Below are 21,329 nucleotides of genomic sequence, written 5' to 3' on the forward strand. Positions count from 1 at the left end.
AATTAAGTTTTTCAAATTCATTCCAAAAACTCTATTTTAAGCAACAACTATTCTTTACATTTCTAATTTTTTTTAAATTAATTTAAACGCTGTACTTGACATGCTCCCTACAATAACTGCCATGTCGTTGAAACATGTTTGTCTACTGTAGTCCTGGATGGTGCACCGCGGAGGGATACGCTCGCACACAGACCAACGTGTATAAGTATTCCGGTCTTTTAAAAGGAAGTCCCTTTCTATTTCCCTGCGTCAGAGAGCAGAAGGGACCTAATTTTGGTTGCATTTTATTCAAGATTAAGTCAACGAAATAAACAAGGTACGTACGCAAAGTATTTTTTTTTTGTGGATACGTGCTTCTATTTTTAGATTATTTCCACTCGCCTTAAATGACAAAACGATGTATGAATTCACGACGACATCACAAGTGACGACGGTAGCCGTAGCGTTATTGTTGCTTTGTGGCTACTTAGCTAGCATAGCAGCGTTGCTACTGTTAGAGGCTTAATGTGATACATCGTGAATTTATACCGGCGTTCCTCCGGTGGTCGGAGACTCGGAGACCGGCCTTAACGGTGCGTCAATGTTCCGCACCGTTAAGGCCGGTCTTGTTGCGCCAAAGCAGGTGTGGTGAGGCTGACTCGGGTTTACATAACGGCGAGATTTGACGCTTTCGACCCATGTTGACACAACCCGATCCCCCCCCCCATTTCAACGTCAAACTCGCACACTACGACATTAAGATTTGACATCCTTTTCGTGTGGTTTTTTTTTTTTTTTTGGTGAAAACTTTTGCTTCTTCGTTGCATTGTTACCGCCGCAAATCAATTAGGTTTTTGAGATTACAATTCGATGATGCTCTTTAAATTAGAAATCCACTGCTAACGTTGAGCCGCGATTTTCACCGTTAGCCGCGTCCGTCCTGTAGCCGTTCATTAGCACGTGTTTGTGGAGTCCATTGTCTGTCAGCCCGGCGCCATGTTGGTTAACTACTTCCGCCGATTTTGATAACACGATGGCAGCCGTCAGATTTAACGCGATTTAAATAAAAACCCCTTGGTCCAATGTGACCACCGACAGACGGACGCGTTTTGGTGTGAAACGAGCCTCGCTATCAAAATTGCGGTTTTAACCCTTTCCTTTGCTTCTGTTGTCATGTGATCCGCCGTGTTACCCGGGTAACGGTGATTTTTTTTTTTTCCTCCTCGCCTTTAGATGCCTGAAGAAATGCACCAAGAGGAGGAGGTTGAGACCTTTGCCTTCCAGGCTGAGATCGCTCAGCTGATGTCCCTGATCATCAACACTTTCTATTCCAACAAAGAAATCTTCCTGAGAGAGTTGATCTCCAACGCCTCTGATGTGAGTCTGGGGGAGCTTTCTGTTAATATTCGGGCTGCACGATGTTGTATTTCATGTTGACAACTGGGCATGTAAATACACTGCTATTAGCAGTTCTGGAATGTTAAATTTGGTATCCATAGTGATGTGTTAACTATTGTTTTATGCATGTTTTAATTTTTTAATCTGTTTCAGGCTTTGGACAAAATCCGTTATGAAAGCTTGACTGAACCCACCAAGCTGGATTCTGGCAAGGACCTGAAAATTGAAATCATCCCCAACAAAGATGAACGCACCTTGACCCTCATCGACACTGGAATCGGCATGACCAAAGCCGACTTGATCAACAACTTGGGTACCATCGCCAAGTCTGGAACCAAGGCGTTCATGGAGGCCCTGCAGGTAAGAGCGTGGAACCCTGGCGCATCTGCTTGCAGCAGGTGGAATATGAAGACCAAGGGTCGTGGATGAGCTGTTCACACAGATACTTGTGTTCCCTCTAGGCTGGAGCTGACATTTCCATGATTGGACAGTTTGGTGTGGGTTTCTACTCTGCCTACCTTGTTGCCGAGAAGGTGGTTGTCATCACCAAACATAATGATGATGAGCAGTATGCCTGGGAGTCCTCTGCTGGAGGTTCCTTCACAGTCAAGGTCGACAGCGGTACGTGTACCTGCATTTTTTTACTCATTTAATGCGGTAACTTTTGACACAATGCAACAAACTTGGATTTGGAGAATGTGTGGATTATAGCATCATTCTGTTTACTATTGTTTGCTTAAAGAAACTGTTGTATTTTGTTAACAGGTGAGCCTATTGGCCGCGGAACAAAGATCATCCTGCACCTGAAGGAGGACCAGACTGAGTACATCGAGGAGAAAAGGGTCAAGGAAATTGTCAAGAAGCACTCTCAGTTCATTGGCTACCCCATCACTTTGTTCGTAAGTACAGGATTAGATGATAATAGGTTTGTATTCAGAGTCTTGTCAGGTGACGTTAACTCATCCTGTTGCTATAGGTGGAGAAGGAGCGCGACAAGGAGATCAGCGACGATGAGGCAGAGGAGGAGAAGCCCGAGAAAGAGGAGAAGGAAGAGGGCGAGGACAAGCTGAAGATCGAGGATGTGGGTTCAGATGACGAGGAGGACTCCAAAGACAAGGACAAGAAGAAGAAAAAGAAGATCAAGGAGAAGTACATCGACCAGGAGGAGCTGAACAAGACCAAGCCCATCTGGACCAGGAACCCAGACGACATCACAAACGAGGAGTACGGCGAGTTCTACAAGAGTCTGACCAACGACTGGGAGGATCACCTTGCTGTCAAGGTAAACCCTGAAATGCAAAGGCGGTTCTTCTTGTGCCTCATTGCCGACTTCATGTTAAAGTGAATTCTGTTTATTTTTTAGCATTTCTCAGTGGAGGGTCAGCTGGAGTTCCGTGCCCTGCTCTTCATTCCTCGGCGCGCGCCCTTCGACCTTTTTGAGAACAAGAAGAAGAAGAACAACATCAAGCTGTACGTCAGGAGGGTCTTCATTATGGACAACTGCGAGGAGCTCATCCCAGAGTACCTGAGTGAGTCAATTTCGGACACAAAGCTCTTTGAAATATTCTGTTTAAGTCCCACAAATTCACGTTTCACATCGACCTCCAGACTTCGTCCGTGGCGTGGTGGACTCTGAGGACCTGCCCCTCAACATCTCCAGAGAGATGCTGCAGCAGAGCAAGATCCTGAAGGTCATCCGCAAGAACATCGTCAAGAAGTGTCTGGAGCTGTTCGCCGAGCTGGCCGAGGACAAGGACAACTACAAGAAGTTCTATGAAGGTTTCTCCAAAAACATCAAGGTACCTGAAATATGAAACCGTTGCATTGATTCCATTTCAAGCGTTTCCCTCAGTGTGTAATCAAAGTTCCTCTTCCACAACGCGCTCATGTCTTCAGTGCTTCTCCACGGATTAATAAGGTTACAGTTTATTCTGTTTAGTAGCTTTCAGTTGCAGTGTAGTTATAGGTTTTATTGGTCAGACTAGTTGTGGTTTTCTGTTTAAAAACCAACAGTTGAGCTTAACTAGTCTAGACTTAGTCTAATGTACCACACCATTGTAGACTTATCCATCCCAAAGAGACGGTGTTAAATGATTAACAGGAAGGTTTAACCTAGAATTTGGATTTGTGTCCAAAATATAGCCAAAATATTTATTAATGGTGTTGGTTACTGAATTTATAATTACAAATATCTCTTTCCAGCTGGGCATCCACGAGGACTCCCAAAACCGCAAGAAGCTGTCTGAGCTGCTGCGCTACCACAGCTCCCAGTCCGGAGACGAGATGACCTCCCTCACAGAATACCTGACCCGCATGAAGGAGAACCAGAAGTCCATCTACTACATCACTGGTAGAGTAGTGTTCTCGGGAACGACTTCTGGGTAAACTTATCCCGATATGGTTAAAGCTGAACAACGATTTCCCGCTTTTAGGCGAGAGCAAGGATCAGGTGGCCAACTCCGCCTTCGTGGAGCGCGTCCGCAAGCGCGGCTTCGAGGTTCTGTACATGACGGAGCCCATCGACGAGTACTGCGTCCAGCAGCTGAAGGAGTTCGACGGCAAGAGCCTGGTGTCCGTCACCAAAGAGGGTCTGGAGCTGCCAGAGGACGAGGAGGAGAAGAAAAAGATGGAGGAGGACAAGGCCAAGTTCGAGAGCCTCTGCAAGCTCATGAAGGAGATTCTGGACAAGAAAGTGGAGAAGGTGGGTGATCCCAACGAGCAGAGCTTCGACTGATTGAAAACTTATGATGCATAAACTCGAGTTGACGGTGTTTTGTTCGACAGGTGTCCCAAATGGTGCTTTAGGTTATGAGTGGTGAGTTTTGGAGGCGTTGAGGTCGTTTGGTGCCGTGAATAAGTTTTAAATGATTGCTTTGACCGATTAGTTCTGTAACCACTGTGGAGATGGAAAGAGGCGCCGAACCTTTTGGAAATGCAAAAGTGTGATCTAACAGATGACTGTTTGTTGAATTAACAATATGTGAATGAAGCAAAGTTTTGAGCCATTGTGTGGATTTATGAAAGGTGTGGATTTGGGATATGCTGCCGTGTTGAGCCTTTATGTCTAACATGACTGTTCTGCACGCTTTAACTCTAAGTTAGTCTGCTGTTTGGACACTTGCATGTTTTTTGAAGTGTGGACGTCCCGTTTGTCTCGACCAGGTAACGGTGTCTAACAGGCTGGTGTCTTCGCCCTGCTGCATCGTGACGAGCACGTACGGCTGGACGGCCAACATGGAGCGGATCATGAAGGCCCAGGCTCTCAGGGACAACTCCACCATGGGCTACATGATGGCTAAGAAGCAGCTGGAGGTCAACCCCGACCATCCCATCGTGGAGACGCTCAGGAAGAAGGCAGATGTCGACAAGAACGACAAAGCGGTGAAGGACCTCGTCATCCTGCTGTTCGAAACCGCCCTGCTGTCCTCGGGCTTCTCCCTGGACGACCCTCAGACTCACTCCAACCGGATCTACAGAATGATCAAACTCGGACTGGGTAAGGAAGTCGGAGTGGATCCAACACGGGTTGATTTTTTAAATTCTGGAAATATTACTTGAAGGCACGTCTGACGATCTTTGCATATCCAGGTATCGATGATGACGACGCCACCACAGAGGAACCCGCTGCCGCAGCGGCCCCAGACGAGATGCCCCCTCTAGAAGGAGAAGGCGAGGATGACGCATCACGCATGGAGGAAGTCGATTAAAAGAACCCCCGACCCCCTTTCCTCAGATTTCTAACAACATAAAATCTCATTTCAGTTCATTCTTAAGCTGCAGTTACTGCAAACAAATAGTCATTCATGTTGTGTGGTGGACCAGTGTTGCTCTTGTGTGTAGAGCATTCCTCTGCAAGACCTTAAGAAAAGCAAGTTTTTTTTGGTTTTTGCATTCATGGTGACAGCACATATGTTTTAAACGAGTACCCTGTTGCACTGAGTTTTAAGATTTATAGAAGCGGCAAAGGCGAGAATGGTACATTCCATTATGGGATCGGTTCTGGAGGGTATGGGACGTTCTCATGTGCAACACAGCACGCTTGCATGGGGAGAAACGACTGTAGGGTTCCTTTTTGCCTGAGTTCAGGCTTGTCTGTATTCCAAGTCTTGTTTTGCAAAAAAAATGAATAAATAAAGCTGTAATACCTTAAAGTTGTTGTTTTTTTTAATATTTAAACCCCGAAGAGTAAATTACTTTATGATCCTGGGATCAGAAGCCGAATTGTGAATTACCAGAATTGACCACTAGGTGGAGCCACAGTGTAAATATTTGTTTTTAAGACTGCTCAGACTGGTTCTTTATACAGTATGTGGAGAGACTGGATGGATTTATGGACAGTCATTAAGTATAACATAAAAACTGCAGATGGGTGACTTTCCCTATGAAAGCTCAACAAAATCAGCATTGTTTCTGAGGCTAATGCCCATCATGCCCCCAACTTGACATGCAGTTAAACCTAAAACGTCAATCACTGTGTCATCGGTTAATTTTAACTTCCACAAAACGGGAAACGCTGAACGATAAAACGGTAACGCGTCCAGGAAGAAGGATCATCACACACTTGAAAGTGATCACACACCACCCAGAATGACACAAAACTACACACACACACACACACACACCATCAGCTGAATGTGGGGAAAGTAACAAATGCCTTCTCTGAAGTCCTATGTTTAAGGGAGGGGGGCAGATTTCTGCTTCACTGGTAAAACCAGTCAAGTGTGGGTTTGTGTCTCTCTCCTGAACACACACACACACCACCGGTAAGAGTGATAATGGGAAGTGTGTCATGCTTTTTACGACTCATTCAGGTCATGTGATTACACATTTTTGACATCTAAAACTAAAGTTAATTCAGGTCATATAATTGAATAATAAAGATAAAACTAAAAAGGTTAAAATTTACCCTGTGGGGTTTCAAAGTCAATCACTTCATGAGGGTGTGATTATTATTACTGAAAAAGAAAATACACTTTTTTGTGAGGATCGCATAAAAAAACACTTTGTGAGCTCAGTAATAAATCCATTCTTCTCCCTGTGTTACATTTCTCTATCAAATAAATAAAATGTAAACGCTGAGACATTCTTATCACCAGATATGAAAACATAGCACAATTTCACACCTTTTTTTTTCTGTAACCACATAATCCTACAGGTCTGTCCGGAAAGTGACGTTGAGTAACATTCCACGAAATCCACGCGTAAAATTACCAGAATAATTACTCCTCAGTGACAAATGATTTCTCAGTGCGGTGTTGCTTCACACATTTGACACCAGTCAGTAAAAAACCAGACACAGGAACTGCTTTTACTCCCACACGGAGAAGGAAGGAAGCAGACAAAAGATTTTTTAAAAATATCTGGTATAAAACCCTCGTGTTGGTATTATATATGGTTTTTTATATATGGTTTTATTTACATCTATTTTAAAGTCGATCGTCTGCCCTTTCATTTATTTCTTTACGCTCCTATTTCTTTCTGCAGAGGAAACGCGCCACACAAATAAAATTTTATAATCACCGCTTCACCTCTAAAGCAAACGACTCCGAGCAGGAGACCGATCCTTTAACACACAGAGTCAAACAGGAAAACCAAAACTTCACCTCATCCAGTCACTTTAATTTGCTTTTATTATTAATCCAGTAACCAGAAGGAAAAAGAGTAGAATGATAAAAAGAAAAAGGTACCGGTTACATCGCATTTCCCCTCGTACGCATTCTGCCCTGCTGACAACAAAAAAAACAAGACACACAAGTCGGTTGGAAAGAATCACGACTCAGAAATATTTACAGGAAATCTAGCCTCCTTTTAAAACGTTAAGACACAAACATGAGATAAGAAAAAAAAAAAAAAGTAAAAAAAAGTACCGACGTCAGCATTTGCTTCAGATAAGCAACGCCTTCGATTCCCCACCCTCTCCTACAGACAGTACCCTCTGTAACAGGTTAACACACTTTAAATAGTCATCATTCTCCACTGGATAAAGTTCAGCACGTAAAGTCACTATCAGTTGGAAACGAATGCCACGTCGTGGCGTTCTTCTCAAGGTCGCAGCGACCTTCCGCTATTGGCTCAGGTCTCGAAACTCGTAGTTTATCGACTCGTGTGTGAGACAATCTCATAGGCACTCAGAAACATCACGGACCCCTGAGGATCCTCTTGGTGCAACAAAAAAACAACAACAACAAAAAAGACACAAAAATGCAGAATCCCTTTCTGGAAGAAACTTTTCTTAAATGAATGGAAAAGAACAGTTAAAAAAAAAACACACACACACACACACTCTCTCACACAAACACACACACACGACATAAAGAGACAAAAACCACCACTGAAAATGTGGCCTCAGTTCCCGGTTTTCTTCTTCTTCTTCTTCGGGGCGTCACACCTTCTCCACTCGGGGCTGCGGTCCCGACCGCTTGGCCGACTTCATCCGGCTGCGGGCGTACACCCGCAGGAAGAGCGCCAGGAAAACCACGGCCACGCCGAAGCCGCCCACCACGCTGATGGCGTGCCCATACAGGAAACACGACAGGAGGATGGCGAAGGCCTGCCTCAGCGTCATGATGATGGTAAAGACGGCGGCGCCGAACTGGTTGATGGTGTAGAAGATGAAGAGCTGCCCGCACGCCGAGCACACGGACAGCAGCACGGCGTGGAAGGCGAACTCAGAGTGGCGCGTCATGAATGCCAGCGAGTCGAAGAAGGCGCCCTGCTCCAGCAGCGACCCCACGGTGAACAGGCAGGAGAACATGTTGACCCCGAACATCATCTGCACCGACGACATCTTGTACTTGAACAGGTTGTCCTGCCAGTTGGAGGTGAAGCTGTCGAAGACGATGTAGCCCATGAGGATGATGATGCCGCTGAAGGTGGTGACGGTGGACGGGTGCTTGCCGGCGGCGCTGGACAGCAGGAACATGCTGACCCCCACCGAGATCATCAGAGCGGTGAAGTACTCCCAGTACTCGTAGCTCTTGTGCGAGATGACCTTACCCATGAGCATGACCGGGATGACCTTAGACGCCTTGGCCAGGACTTGCGTGGGGAAGCTGATGTACTTGAGCGCCTCGTATTGGCACCAGCTGCTCAGGATGTTGGAGAGCGAGGCGAAGGAGTACTTGTACATGGGCGCGCCGTGGCGCGGCTGCTTGAGCAGGAAGCACCACAGGCCGGACACGGTCAGAGCCAGGATGCGGTTCATGAACACCAGGAACTGGGAGTCGGTGAACTTCTCGCCCTCCTCATCGGCGGACGTGGCGCCGTAGGAACGAGTCATCACCCTCTCCTGCAGGACCCCCCATGTCAGGTACGACACCTAATTAAGGAGGGTAAGAAAAGCGTGTCATGAACCTACATGTTGCATTCTGGGAAAATATTCTGCATGTAGCTGCCATCGCTAACGCCACAGTTTTACAAGTTATGGATAAAGGAAATAAAGATCAGGCTTTGCTGAATGCAGGCGCTGAATGACCGTGTGTTAAAGATAAAAACAAACACGTTTAAAAGGAAAGTAAACACAGATTACTGTTAACCACGTTAGCTAACATCCTATTTGCACATCACACTAAGCTAAGCACCATTACATTCACATCTTAGATACGTTGTTCAAACCAATCCTGTGGCTGAGGTTTCCGCCCTACGCCTGTGTCTCGAAACTGACCCCACCTTTTACAAATATAGCATTAGATGTCAAAATAAACTGATTTTTTGGGATTAAGGCATTAAATTAGGGATTAAATACTCATGACCTTCCTGTTCAGTGGATGTACTCTCTGGGGGGGGACACCCACCTGAAGTCCGGCGGCACAGAAGATCAATTTGACACCCTGTTTGACGAGCGAGCCGGAATCCATCTCATTCCGGGGCGAAGTCGGCAAATCATCCAGTAAACTTGTTTTGGACTCGCCGCCGAACACACACGCCTTAATGACCGGAGCGCAAACCCCGGAACCTGAAAGCAAGACAGACGTAGGTGAAAATACTGATCTAATGTTGATCATCCATAAAAGAAGGGATTATGACATCACCAAACCTGTTTCTACGTAATTGATGCGTCTGAAGTAGCGAATGAGGAGGTAGCCGGGGATGATGATGGTGGAGTATCCCAGCATGTTGACCAGGAACCGAAAGAACCAGACATCGTGCCAGCCTCCCAGCAGCGACGTCTCCTGGGCAGATACGTTGGGAGAGAAGAGAAGCGACAGGAGCGGAGACCAGATCCTAAAGGGGTAGTGGGGGGGTGGGGGGAGGATACAGTGTGGATCAGAACAGGACAGAAATACCACCTTAAAAATCAACGAACACATTCCTGCGTCTGTATGAGGCGATGCGGAGGTGAGCGGGATCCAGAAGAACGCTAGGTCATCTCGGATCCGCTTCAGAAAGGAAGCCTTCAGGGCTAGAAAGTGGTTATACAGGTGGGGGCACCCCCCCCCCCTAATCCAGGCAGAAAAAATGAAAGTACCATCACCTGTTTAACTAGTTTCGATGCGACACCATCGGCGTTAATCACCTGCACTAACTTGACACATGTCACCTGGAGTGAAACACAGGTGAGCTCCTTGCTGTCGTGGCAGAAGCGGTATCCAATTCAAAGTGACCCCCCCCCCCCAAGAGGCCCCAGAGGCGGATTCGTACAGAGCCTCTTTGTGTGGGACCGGCCCGTCCATCCAGCAGCCCACAGTGGAGACCTGGGCTCCGAACAAGCAACTTCTCACAGAGAGGAATGCACAGCAAGGCCAACATGTACCGAAGCAGAGGGCATCTGTGTCTGGGGGGCTGTGGGAGGGGGGGTGTCAGCAAACGACAGTTAAAACGGGCTTAAAATAGTACGACTGGCGTCATCCGTCAGAACCAGTAGAAAATGTTCCTATAATATAAGCAGACGTCTGATCAGGAAGCAAGACGTCAGGTTGAGAATCACCGGTGCAGTTTTATGGATGTCCAGAGAATAATATGGTTTTCCATAACGCTGATCAGGATCCACTCATTTAGAGAAAACTATTGATTTTATAAATACACAGAATCTGTTTGCATCACTTGGAATCACAGTTCTGTTTGTGAGACGTTCAAATGCATCATTTATTCTTCCAGATCTGGGTCCAAGCTGTGGAACACCACCAGTTGTTCATGTCTGGGAATTTTAATTGTGGTTGTCAAATTAATATTATTTGAGTTGACAAAGAGAAAGAAAAAACACGGTTGATTTTTTTTTTTTCTTTCCCAATCACAGACCAATATAGCCTCAGGAGAAACAAACAAAAAAACAAGAAAAACACGTTCTTTACAGACTGTAAACAATTTGTCTCACCGCAGCTGCTCCAACCACATCGTTCCCTTCAGTTTTTCCTAAAATGTATTACTACTGTTCGACCGAATTAAACTGTGTGAATCTGAATCGTCTAAATATTACAGGATTATAATTGTTGATCAACAAAAAATAAGCAATCAACTATTATTTAAACATTTGCCACGTGAGCAAAAAAGCTAACTTAGGCTACCTGAGATTCTTCTTGTGGTCCCTGAACGCAACATTTGCTCATTTACTTATGCTAGCTTGTTTGTTTGCATACTTCCAGACACAAACCGCCATTGTAACTCATCATCATCATCATCATCATCATCAGAGCGAACACCTGAAGCTGATCACAGGTGTGACATTTCTCCAGTGAAACTAGCTACTTGTTCTCCGACGCTACCTCCATGTAAATGGCATTTTCCCCACACTCCGTGACCGGACACCCGGCGCCGCACACCCGCCGACAGACTCAGACTTCCCGGCTGGGGCGTCGCATGAAGCCGCGCGGATCCGGCGGGTATCGGTTCCTCCTGAATGGCGGACTCCGTTCCACCGGACGAGCTGTCTTCAACTTAATCCTGCGCCGCCGATGTGCTCGTTTAACCAGGAAAACACCCTCCTATTCAGTCAGCACCGGAGGATGCCGGAGAGAGGGAGCGGCGCTCTTCCGGCGGAGCGCCCCCTGTCGGTGCGGAGGATGAACCGCAACTGTTTTTGTTGCGGAACACGTTTAACACGTTTTTAAAAATTAAAATAATGTATAAAAATTCAAAAAGCTTTTAGTCGCAATAAAAAAATAAAGTAGTAACAAAATAAACTCCTCTTTAACATGAACTTTTCCTCATCTATATAAAAGCGTGTTTAAAATAAATTATTTCAATCTATTCTCTGCAATTTTAATTTAATGTTTAGAAATGTGCATTCTGGGTCTGGCCGTTCACCCAGATCCACTCCATGTATTTATGGGGTCCATCCTGGCGCAAGATCCATTCTCCCAGTAATTTTTATGGAAATCTGTTTAGTGGTTTTTATGCAATCCTTTAATGCATCCAAACAACAAACCAACAAATGTGGGTGACAACAAAAAAACATTCTAAGTGGAAGTAATCCCAGCTGAAACCAAACCAAACATTTCAAATAAGCTTATATACTTTGCTGAATTATAGACCTACTGCACATTTTAAATCAGCCGTTTCCAACCTGCCATTCTGACCTGTCATAGCAGGAAACTCCCCAGGTGAAGCTCACACTGTTGACAGCAGTCCTGATCCTTTGTCCCAGTAAGACGAGCCTGTGATGAATAACTTACACATTTAAATGGAATGCAGCTTTTGCTGTTGCACCTATTAGTCATGTCTTTCAATACCAGTAGACCGTATTGATTTATTCGACATTACAACTCATAGACATTAACTCATAGTTAAACATTATTTTAGTCAATCTTTCTCACTTTTAAAAGATTCTCTTTCTTTTGATGTTCTATGAAGTGCTATTCTAGTTTTTTCATTGAGATGTTTCAAACTTATTCACTTCCATAGATCCTGTTCCTTCATGCCGTTTAAACAGCCTCAATTCAAACTTATACTCTGCTTTCACGAGTACTTCCATATACTTTCCATTATTATTTGCTTGTTATTTAAGCCTTTTTTGGAAACAATATCTAACCTGTTTTTTTTTTTTTAATGTGATTATTTCTTGTACTAACACTTCCCCTGCTTTATGCTTGGTTCATTTTGTACCTACTTGTAATTTGGTCAGTGCAGTGTTCAGTTCTCATGTCAAACTTCCCTAAATGTAGAATTTCCAACCAGAGTATTTTAGAAAATGTTAAATCACACATTATTTGTTTAGAGAAGGAAATGTGCAAAATAAGAGTGAAAATCCAACTTTTTCATAACACAGTTCTGTTTTTTACACAATCTGTGGCAACACCAGCATAACCTACACAATATTTAACATAAACAGTTCCATCCCATCGTCTCAAAGGGGAAGTACAGTTTCATAACTCTGTTGACCACGGCACGTTTAAAGCGGTCACTGCAAATAGTTCTGTGAACATAAATCTGCCTGTCGAAGCTTTACGACGCTGTAAACACGACGAAACAAGCAGATAAAGGACAGCTTCTTATTAGGTGTTGAGAGATATTCTGGCCAATAAACCGACACTGACATGTTATGGGGCCTTTGACAGCTTATTATTCAACCTGTATTTGCACACAGCTGAGTGGAATTTCCAGCCGCTGCACAGCCATTGTGTCACGGAAGCCATCAGGAAGAAGTCCTTTACAGGGGAACAAAAGACTCACCTGACAAAAGCAGCTGGGAGGAAACAAAGGAAAGAATTGGGGTATTTTTCACCATGAATTCTTCCTGTAAAAGTTGAGCATGTACATTCTACTGCTTCTTCTGTCTGTTTTAATGTGTGAAGCCTCTTCGATGAAGTTCTACCAATGCAGACAGATGATTTTAGAACTGCAGACACACACAGGCACAGGTTAAAGATCACTTTACCCCAGGAATGAGGATGATTGAGTGATTTTTCTTTCATTTTATTACAAAATAAATGAACTGCCTCCACTAACTAGACAGAGCAGTGTAATTACACAGCAAAGGAACAGTTCACTGCAGGTTAGAGATGAGACACACAGAAAACTGTCCCACAGCAGGAAGCAGCAAACAAAAAAAATCAGTAAGATGAAGCATATTTGTGCGATATATTACATTTCTACGTGGGCTAACAGCCTCTGAACAAAAAGCAGGGGTGTGATTAGTTTGTTTTTTACATTTAGTAACTGAAGCATTAATTCTGCTTCTGATTGCGTGAGTCCAAACTTCTTCTTTTTTGCAGCCATAATGAGAAGCCACATTTTAGAGAAATAAACACATTAAAACAGAAATGCAATCACAGCGCAAATGACATTTTGAAAAACCAGGTAATAAAACTGTTTGACCAGTTATTTCCATTAAAATTAGGTTAATGTGATAAAGAGGTAGAATTTCTTACGGACGTTGAAGAAGTCTGTGAAAGAGGTACTCGAGCCGTTAAACAGAACTTTTATCAGTGGTCAGTTAAGCAGAATCACTCTTTATCAGAGGAAAGTGGGATTTACACGGTGCGCTTACTTGTCTAGATAATGGATAAATACATATTAATTCAGAATTTACTACAAAACTTCAGCTAAGACAATTTCAAGGTCGTTGTTCAGCCCAGATTCAGCTCAAAAGTTCATACCGACCAGCGACCTTCCGGAGATTTGGATGTCATCGAAGGGAAATAGAGCCAAAATCTGAAATGAAATAGAAACATCTATCATTCCATTTTCTAAAAAAAAAAAGAAATGGCTCTGTTATATCCGGAAGCAGCTGTTTGCTATAGTTTTTAGCAAATGTTACTCTAACAGGAATAAATAGTGTATTTCAAGGGAACTATTTAAACCTGTGGATTAATATGCATTGGATGTGAGTATTTGTGGCTGCAGGACGGGGTTTGCAGGATTGACTCAAAATAAACTGCAGCGCTGACGTCGCCGGGGGCGACAGATCGCCGGTGTTTAAATATAACGAAACAGACGAATAAAATATAAAACACGCGTAACTGAACTTTCTAAAACAACTCACGTCATCGTTGCCGTCAGCCAGATCCAGTGCCGTCTCGTCCTCCATGTTTCGCAGCATGGTGTCGGCGCCGGACTGACACAGGAGGTTGGCAATGGCGGCGTCCTGCCTCCCCACCGCCAGATGCAGTGGCGTGCAGCCGTTGAACATGGCGGCGTCCACGTTGGCTCCCCTGCTGAGCAGAAGCTTCGCCGAAGCGATGTCGCGCAGCTCGACGGCGAAGTGAAGGGCCGTTTTGCCGCTGGTTCCTTCCTGCGAGGGAGGGGCCGAGACGGGAAAAGACTGTGACAAGGAATTCCAGGTGCAAACGTGACCGGAGCAGGAAATAAAGTTATAATGACTCGGTGCGATTTTTGAATTTATATTTTGGAAATGGAAAAAAAGTGTTCAGTCACATCACAGCAACAACAATAATAATAATAATAATAATAATAATAATAAAGATGAAGAAACGTTTGTGTTTGAGGCCGGGTGGTAAGTTTGTCTGGTGATTTAGGCTGACAGGAATGTCTGGACTGACGACCATGTTCCCTTCCATCAATAGAAATTTAAGAGAGGCCGGCCAGCCAGACCTAATCATATCCCAAATCTAATTATGTCTCCATGAATTCTGCAAGAAGCCCTGAGCTCAGCTCATATCACTATCAGCATTGCAGCAGATTTGTAGTCAGGAACACAACATAAGGCCAGGAGCAGTAAACACAGGGGATAAGTGTGATTATTATGAAGGGAATGTTGCCGGATCAGGTGGAGGCTACTGCAGGGCAGACGAATTCAGGGGTGAATTAAGCTGAGGGCAGCAGGTAGAAGGTTTGTGTTTGAGGATTTCAATTTTTAAAAAGGGAACAAAAAACCTCCTGTTGATGCTTTGAGGTGGATTTGTTGTGGTTTCATCCTGTTACAACAGGATTACAAAAGGGAACTTGGCGCCAATATAGAACCCAGGCTTTCTTGCTTTCTTTCTTTTCTTAGGTGTTGATCACTGATTAAACAGGAACAACTGAAATGATGTTTATGAAGAAAGCTAAAGCTAAACAAGCTCGTTTGGCCTGGGTGGGGGGCGGCATGCTATTGATTACCATTCTGGTTAAAAACCACAATAATCTATAGAAGGAGTGGCTTCAGGGACTGACCTGGATGTTAAGGTCGGCTCCCTTTTTTGTCAGGAGCTTCAGAATGTGATGCTGCTTGTTCAGCGCGGCCAGGTGGAGACAGGTGAGGCCTGCAAGGAGACGTCAAGCTTAGACAGTGGAACATCGGGCTCATTTAAAATCAGACTACTGAATAATCAGAAGCTGTTTGCTGATGAGTTCCTGCAGCACCTCGTCTGTTTTAATTCACCTCTCCAGTTCTGGGTCTCGAGGACCGGCACCAGCTCGCTAGCCGAAGTCTCTCTGATCATCTCGGTGGCGCACTCTGTCTGCCCGTGCTGGCAGGCCACATGGAGAGCCGTGTTCCCGTCCCGGTCCTGCAGCCCCAGGCTGGCCCCTTTGTCCACCAGACCCTTCACCACGTCTGTCAGGTTCAGGTAGGTGGCCAGGTGCAAAGGACTCTGGGAATCAGCGAAGAAACAAGATGTAAGACGCTTTAGAATCCGAATGATTCGCTTTAAATTAAACAACACTTGGATATCATAACTAGCGCACGCGGCGGTGGGTAAAATTGTCACCAAGCTTGTTTTAGAATTAAAATTGATGGTTGAACAAAAGACACAAGTTTCATTAACAAAATGATAAATAAAAAAGTAAATTCACTTCAGTGTAATAAAGCCTGTTGCAGCGCTAATTATCTGGGATTCTCTGTTTCTGTCATCCTTGACACGTACGCATTTCCCACAATGCCTCTGGGCAACCCCCGGAGACAAAGCTTTTGCTCTCAACTGTTATTTAGTCGGAGAGCACCTCACACCCCAAAACACACAAGTACTCTACATCTGTGTTTCTTTGATCGTGATTATGTGCCGTAAAGACAAACGTCATCTGCGCAAAAATTCAAGAAAAAAAATTGCAAAAAAACATGTTGTTCCGGGACTATTTTAAAAAAACGCTGCGCAAACGTGGGCAGGGCTTGATCTTCTTTTAAAAACGCTAAATGGAAACATCTCAAAATGTGACATCTTAGAATGACTACCAAGAGGAAACGAAGAAGTCAGAATGGACTCAGACTCGACTGAGTCACCGCGTGAAGTGCTGAGTTTAAACTTCACATGTTTCCTTTTGACAGTTCTGTCTGTTCCTTCTGTCCCTGCTTTTCTTTCTGCACCAGCAAGACTCAGGCCTGACATGTGGAAGGACTGGAACGAGTCCTCCACCCACAACCATACAAGGATTCACTCCACAACTCCCTGTGGTTCTATTTCTACAGGAGGTGGAAGAGGAGGGGAGTTTCCATTCAAAGTCCCTCATGAGCTAACACTGGAACCACCCACAGCGACGTCCCTGAGAGAGAACAGACTGCAAAGAAAGAGGAACCACGCTTCTCTGGAAGAATAATATAAATAATACCGCTCTTTCCATGAGATACTGATTAAGAGGAAGTCACTCTGGATTGAAAAATTCCACAAAAAGCTGCAGTGTGTTTGTGCCGAGGGCGGAAACTCGTGGCGCTTACCTGGTATAAATTGTTCTGGATGTCCAGGACTTCTTTTGGGAATATCTGAATCAACTGCTGAGCAATGAATTCATCTTCATGGATGATTGCTAGGTGCAGAATTCTACAGAAAGGAGTGGCAAAGAAAAAACAAATCCCTTTACACATGTCTGCAAAAGTTGCGGGTTACTTTATGATACAAGGTGAAAACAAAGGCTGACAACAAACCAAAAAAAAACCTGTCAGGTTGAGTAATAAAGGAACAAATACTGTATTTCATCAAGAGACAACATTGCATCACAATTTTCCTGGGTATTCATCTCTAGAGGCTTCCCTGAAATGTCATGAAAATACAAGTTGTCGTGGTCGGGTTTCATTGAGCAATTCAAACGTGGTGAAGACAGCGAGTAAAGGAAGGAGGCCTGCAGGTGCGTCTCTGTCGACTTCAGTTTAGACGCTTTCAGAAACCAACACAACAAAAACAACAAGACGCTAACCTCAAAACTCGAGTGGGAAGTCGTCGCAAACAAACGTGTGAGAAAAGCAGGAAATGGAACAAAGCATTAAGAGCTTAATATAGAATAAACAAGCACGATAAAAAGATTTATGCTATATCAAAGTTAGGCTTCAGATTCAAATGAATCAGGCTTTGCTTATCCAACAGTGCTAATTTATTTAAGCTCATGACCCACCAAGACCTGTCAGACTCTCTCTGGTGGCTTAGCCTAGCCTAGTGTCTTAATTCAGAATAAATCCCAAACGACTTCTTTTGAACTTCACATTTTTAACACAAAGTTGACACGTTTCACTATGTTTGAATGGGATAAACTGGGATGCAAAAGAAAAAAGATATGAGGGTTTGAAACAAAGGATGAGTTGTGAGGAAACATGAAATGCTGCCTAAAGATAAATATTAATATGTTCATTATTTAAGTATTTATGCCTTCAAAAAAAAAGAGAAGACATGGACATGTTATATGCTGCTCCTCATTAAAGTTAAACAGAGGAAAAAGCTGATCGGTTTCCAAACTAAAACATCCATGCAACAAAGAGATTCATCATAAATAAAAACTTAGAACTGATATATTTGTGACCCGTCACTGGAAAATGTCACAACATGCACCTGAACCAGTTTCTGATCCAATCTCTCCAACCAGCTGAAGTGAAGGAGACTGAACCAAACCAGCAGGTGTCGTAATTTGAAAGGGACTTCCTGGTTTGAGAAAGCATTGAATGAATAAGAACTAAAAAAGAAAAATCCCACAGGGGAAAAATAATGTGTTCGTGACAGTTAAGTTAACTGTTTTCACTTCAGGTGGGGGGTTTTTTTTCATCGCAGGTTATCTTTAGTTGGGTGGTGATAATGGAACCATGTGGCCCCAACAATCAGCCAGCGGAAATGAAAAGAGGTCAGAGAAGCAGCATCGATTCTACGCTGGATCACACTCGTGGTTGACTGCTTTTTACGTCAAAAAGACAAGACATGGCAACGTAAATCTAAGCTGTTCACACAAGGTCTGCATGAGAGGATGATGCTGTGTGTGGAGGCTGGGGGTGTTTGGATTTTATGCAAAAACCCAACAGTTTCATTGAGTGAAACTGAGAAATGAAAAGCAGCAAACTGCTATCGCCACCGGCAAAACAAAAAGCATTCCTTCATTTCTGGCGTGGAAAGGAGGAACAGCAGCTGGTTATTAATGGCGGGATCCACCGATTAAAAACATGCAAACACACTGTCCCGTCCTGAACAACAAGTTTCTTGGATCAAAAGAGGTCCACAATGTTCCCTCACAGCGTGTGCTTTGTCTGTGCTGCATGGGGAACTCCAGGCCTATCTGTTTCACTTCTGTTTTCTGTCTGACAGATGCCATCCACATTCATGAAAAAGACAAAGTTCTTTTTAAAAAAAAAAAAAAAAGAATCTGCAGTATCACACAGCTATGAAATCCCCCTTCGTCATCCAGCCCCATGGGAAGAACTCTTCCTTGAATTCAGCGTGATCTTAGGCTTCATATACCGCCATTTATGGATATTTTTAAGACTTCCCCCTGGTTCCAGTTGGCTAAATTTTATGCTTTGATCCAGTTTGTATAACTGGAAATGGAATATCTCAAAAAGATATTCCAAGATCTTCAGTTTTGGGGAACTCGTGTTGGGGATTTTTCATTATTTTCTGAGAAGAGCAGAATAATTGACAAGGATTATCATTAGTTGCAGCTGGTATTAAAGGGAAAACATGTGTATATCTGAATGAATGTATCAGAGATAATTAAGTTCTGCAGTAGTAAAGGTAGGGGAGCACAGACAGCTTCATAAAAGAAAAATATTAATGCTAAAAAGCTTCTTTGGTGTTTAGAATGAGAGGCACCATATTTAAAGTCATCCCTGCAGAGACCACAGCAAGCTGACAAAGGATTTCCTTTAAAATCAGAAAAAGATAAATAAAACATACGTGTCTCCATCATCAGTTATAGTCGTGAGCAAGTTATCCTCCTGTGCAGACAGTTCACAGACCCGTTCCTGCTCCTCCTGCCCGCTGGAAAGAGTGCAATCCTCCACAAAGTCTGACAGACTCTCCACCGTGATGGACGAGGAGGCGTAGGCCGAATCCAGGCGCTCCTCCCCGGTGGAGAACTTGTCCCTCGGGCCGCTGAAGTCTCCGCTCGGCTCGTGGGGTTCCTCTGATTTCAATATGGAGCGGAACGAGTCGATGCCCGAGTCTGCGCGGTTGTCCTCCAGCGAGTCATCTTTCCTACAGCCGTCGGTCGCCATGGAGGTGGTGATGGTGGTGGGTTCGCTGGGTTTCCCCCCCCACCCCCTCGCCTATTCGTGAGGATTCACAGGCCAGCAGCGCGTCCCGTCGCCGCTCGGTGCGCGGTGATGCGACCGGAGTCCGAGGTTAGCTTACCGACACCCGAGGAAACCACCGCTCCTTTGTGAAACCAGAGGAATGAGCCGCTGCGTTTCATGCCACTAACCGACGTAAACTTGAGCCTGCTCAGGGTTTTTATCGGTTATAAACTTTTTTAAAAAGTTTCCAACTACACGTACGGACATTCCAGGGCTTTAGAACCGGGCTAGCTACGAGCGAAACGCGGCGACGACGGGCTACATATCCGGTAACAGCGAGAGCTCCAGGCGGAGGGCATACGAGCAATGAAAAGACTTCAGGGGAAGCGCTGACATATGAAAGGCTGAGCTGTTTTGGTCACGCGGGGGAATCCCCCGTGCGCGTGAACAAACACCAACTTCTTCCGGAAGGATGTCAAAAGGTGAAACGGGAAGCGGCATTTTCAAAATAAAACTACATTTTCAAAATAAACAAACTTTTGGATCTGCGTTGCTAAAAGCACAGAAGTGTTTTGGAATACTGTATTTTAGAAAATGTAGGGGGGAAATGACAGAAATTAAATACTTTAATAATAGTACTATCAATATTTCAATTTCCTCCAGGATTAATAAATTATCTATCTATCTATCTATCTATCTATCTATCTATCTATCTATCTATCTGTCTGTCTGTCTGTCTGTCTGTCTGTCTGTCTGTCTGTCTGTCTGTCTGTCTGTCTGTCTGTCTGTCTGTCTGTCTGTCTGTCTGTCTGTCTGTCTGTCTGTCTGTCTGTCTGTCTGTCTGTCTGTCTGTCTGTCTGTCTGTCTGTCTATCTATCTATCTATCTATCTATCTATCTATCTATCTATCTATCTATATATCTATCTATCTATCTATCTATGTATGTATGTATGTATGTATGTATGTATGTATGTATGTATGTATGTATGTATGTATGTATCTATCTATCTATCTATCTATCTATCTATCTATCTATCTATCTATCTATCTATCTATCTATCTAATAATAATAATTATAATAATAATAAATATTGGTGAATAAATTCAGGTATGTAAGACCGATTTGACTGGGCTCATGTCAAAAAGTCTCACTTTCACTATTTACCTCACTTATTCAAGAAAAAAATGTATTTGAATGCAGTACTTGGTAACTGTGACTCAGTACTATGTCTAGCAACACCTCTGTTAACCAAATTTGACTTTACTTTCGATAAATATTGCACAATGAAATTTAACTGGAAACCTGTCGATGATGCAATGCAGTGCTGTATGCTTAGAATTCATGCGTAGGAGCGACGGAAATGTTAATCTGCACTTTGACATGGTCATATGACGACTACAATCCACAGGATCTTTAAATCAATACAATAAAACAGCTTCTTTATTCATTTAATAAACTATTACTCAAAACATATCACATTTGTCAAGTGTATTCTGTCTTGAAACTGTATAGATGAAAAATAATAAGCAGAGCTGCATTTTGTTTTCCTTCACCATCATGAAAATGTTTAATGTGGTTTGGCTTGTCAAAGGGATCATTTATATATCCACCATATCCACTTATTCATCATAAATATAGTAAAACAAAAAACAAAA

General features: G+C 43.8%; 3 protein-coding genes across 3 annotated transcripts; 1 reads left to right on the forward strand and 2 right to left on the reverse strand.

Annotated features, from left to right (window-relative positions):
• The first annotated feature begins 159 nt into the window (after positions 1 to 159).
• Positions 160 to 5,528, forward strand: hsp90ab1 (heat shock protein 90, alpha (cytosolic), class B member 1). Its single transcript, XM_068343408.1, has 12 exons — positions 160 to 316; positions 1,213 to 1,356; positions 1,531 to 1,737; positions 1,839 to 1,998; positions 2,143 to 2,276; positions 2,354 to 2,659; positions 2,741 to 2,906; positions 2,986 to 3,176; positions 3,580 to 3,727; positions 3,810 to 4,078; positions 4,540 to 4,873; positions 4,966 to 5,528. Exons 2-12 carry the CDS (start codon positions 1,213 to 1,215, stop codon positions 5,082 to 5,084), a joined length of 2,178 nt encoding a protein of 725 aa, XP_068199509.1. The 5' UTR covers positions 160 to 316; the 3' UTR covers positions 5,085 to 5,528.
• A 1,461-nt stretch (positions 5,529 to 6,989) lies between these two features.
• slc35b2 (solute carrier family 35 member B2) lies at positions 6,990 to 11,324 on the reverse strand. Its single transcript, XM_068342245.1, has 4 exons — positions 11,079 to 11,324; positions 9,413 to 9,600; positions 9,171 to 9,331; positions 6,990 to 8,695 (listed from the first exon to the last, which is right to left on the reverse strand). The coding sequence occupies exons 1-4, from the start codon at positions 11,093 to 11,095 to the stop codon at positions 7,760 to 7,762; spliced, it is 1,302 nt and encodes a 433-aa protein (XP_068198346.1). The 5' UTR covers positions 11,096 to 11,324; the 3' UTR covers positions 6,990 to 7,759.
• Positions 11,325 to 13,211: 1,887 nt separating this feature from the next.
• On the reverse strand, positions 13,212 to 20,079 carry nfkbie (nuclear factor of kappa light polypeptide gene enhancer in B-cells inhibitor, epsilon). Its single transcript, XM_068342895.1, has 6 exons — positions 19,335 to 20,079; positions 16,904 to 17,006; positions 15,635 to 15,845; positions 15,427 to 15,515; positions 14,297 to 14,545; positions 13,212 to 13,965 (listed from the first exon to the last, which is right to left on the reverse strand). Exons 1-6 carry the CDS (start codon positions 19,652 to 19,654, stop codon positions 13,897 to 13,899), a joined length of 1,041 nt encoding a protein of 346 aa, XP_068198996.1. The 5' UTR covers positions 19,655 to 20,079; the 3' UTR covers positions 13,212 to 13,896.
• Positions 20,080 to 21,329: the final 1,250 nt, after the last annotated feature.

This window comes from Antennarius striatus, chromosome 19, assembly GCF_040054535.1.
Source record: "Antennarius striatus isolate MH-2024 chromosome 19, ASM4005453v1, whole genome shotgun sequence".
NCBI lineage: Eukaryota > Metazoa > Chordata > Actinopteri > Lophiiformes > Antennariidae > Antennarius > Antennarius striatus.

What these genes read in the sequence shown, in the direction of transcription:
- hsp90ab1 (XM_068343408.1), top strand. Translation starts at nt 1,213, where the DNA reads ATGCCTGAAGAAATGCACCAAGAGGAGGAGGTTGAGACCTTTGCCTTC. An exon ending in GCTACCCCATCACTTTGTTC is followed by an intron (nt 2,277 to 2,353) that starts GTAAGTACAGGA and finishes CTGTTGCTATAG; the next exon opens with GTGGAGAAGGAGCGCGACAA. An exon ending in GTTTCTCCAAAAACATCAAG is followed by an intron (nt 3,177 to 3,579) that starts GTACCTGAAATA and finishes ATCTCTTTCCAG; the next exon opens with CTGGGCATCCACGAGGACTC.
- slc35b2 (XM_068342245.1), bottom strand. An exon ending in CATCAATTACGTAGAAACAG is followed by an intron (nt 9,332 to 9,412) that starts GTTTGGTGATGT and finishes TCTTGCTTTCAG; the next exon opens with GTTCCGGGGTTTGCGCTCCG. An exon ending in TCTGTGCCGCCGGACTTCAG is followed by an intron (nt 8,696 to 9,170) that starts GTGGGTGTCCCC and finishes CTCCTTAATTAG; the next exon opens with GTGTCGTACCTGACATGGGG.
- nfkbie (XM_068342895.1), bottom strand. Translation starts at nt 19,654, where the DNA reads ATGGCGACCGACGGCTGTAGGAAAGATGACTCGCTGGAGGACAACCGC. An exon ending in TCCAGAACAATTTATACCAG is followed by an intron (nt 15,846 to 16,903) that starts GTAAGCGCCACG and finishes GCTGATTCCCAG; the next exon opens with AGTCCTTTGCACCTGGCCAC. An exon ending in GAGCCGACCTTAACATCCAG is followed by an intron (nt 14,546 to 15,426) that starts GTCAGTCCCTGA and finishes CCTCCCTCGCAG; the next exon opens with GAAGGAACCAGCGGCAAAAC.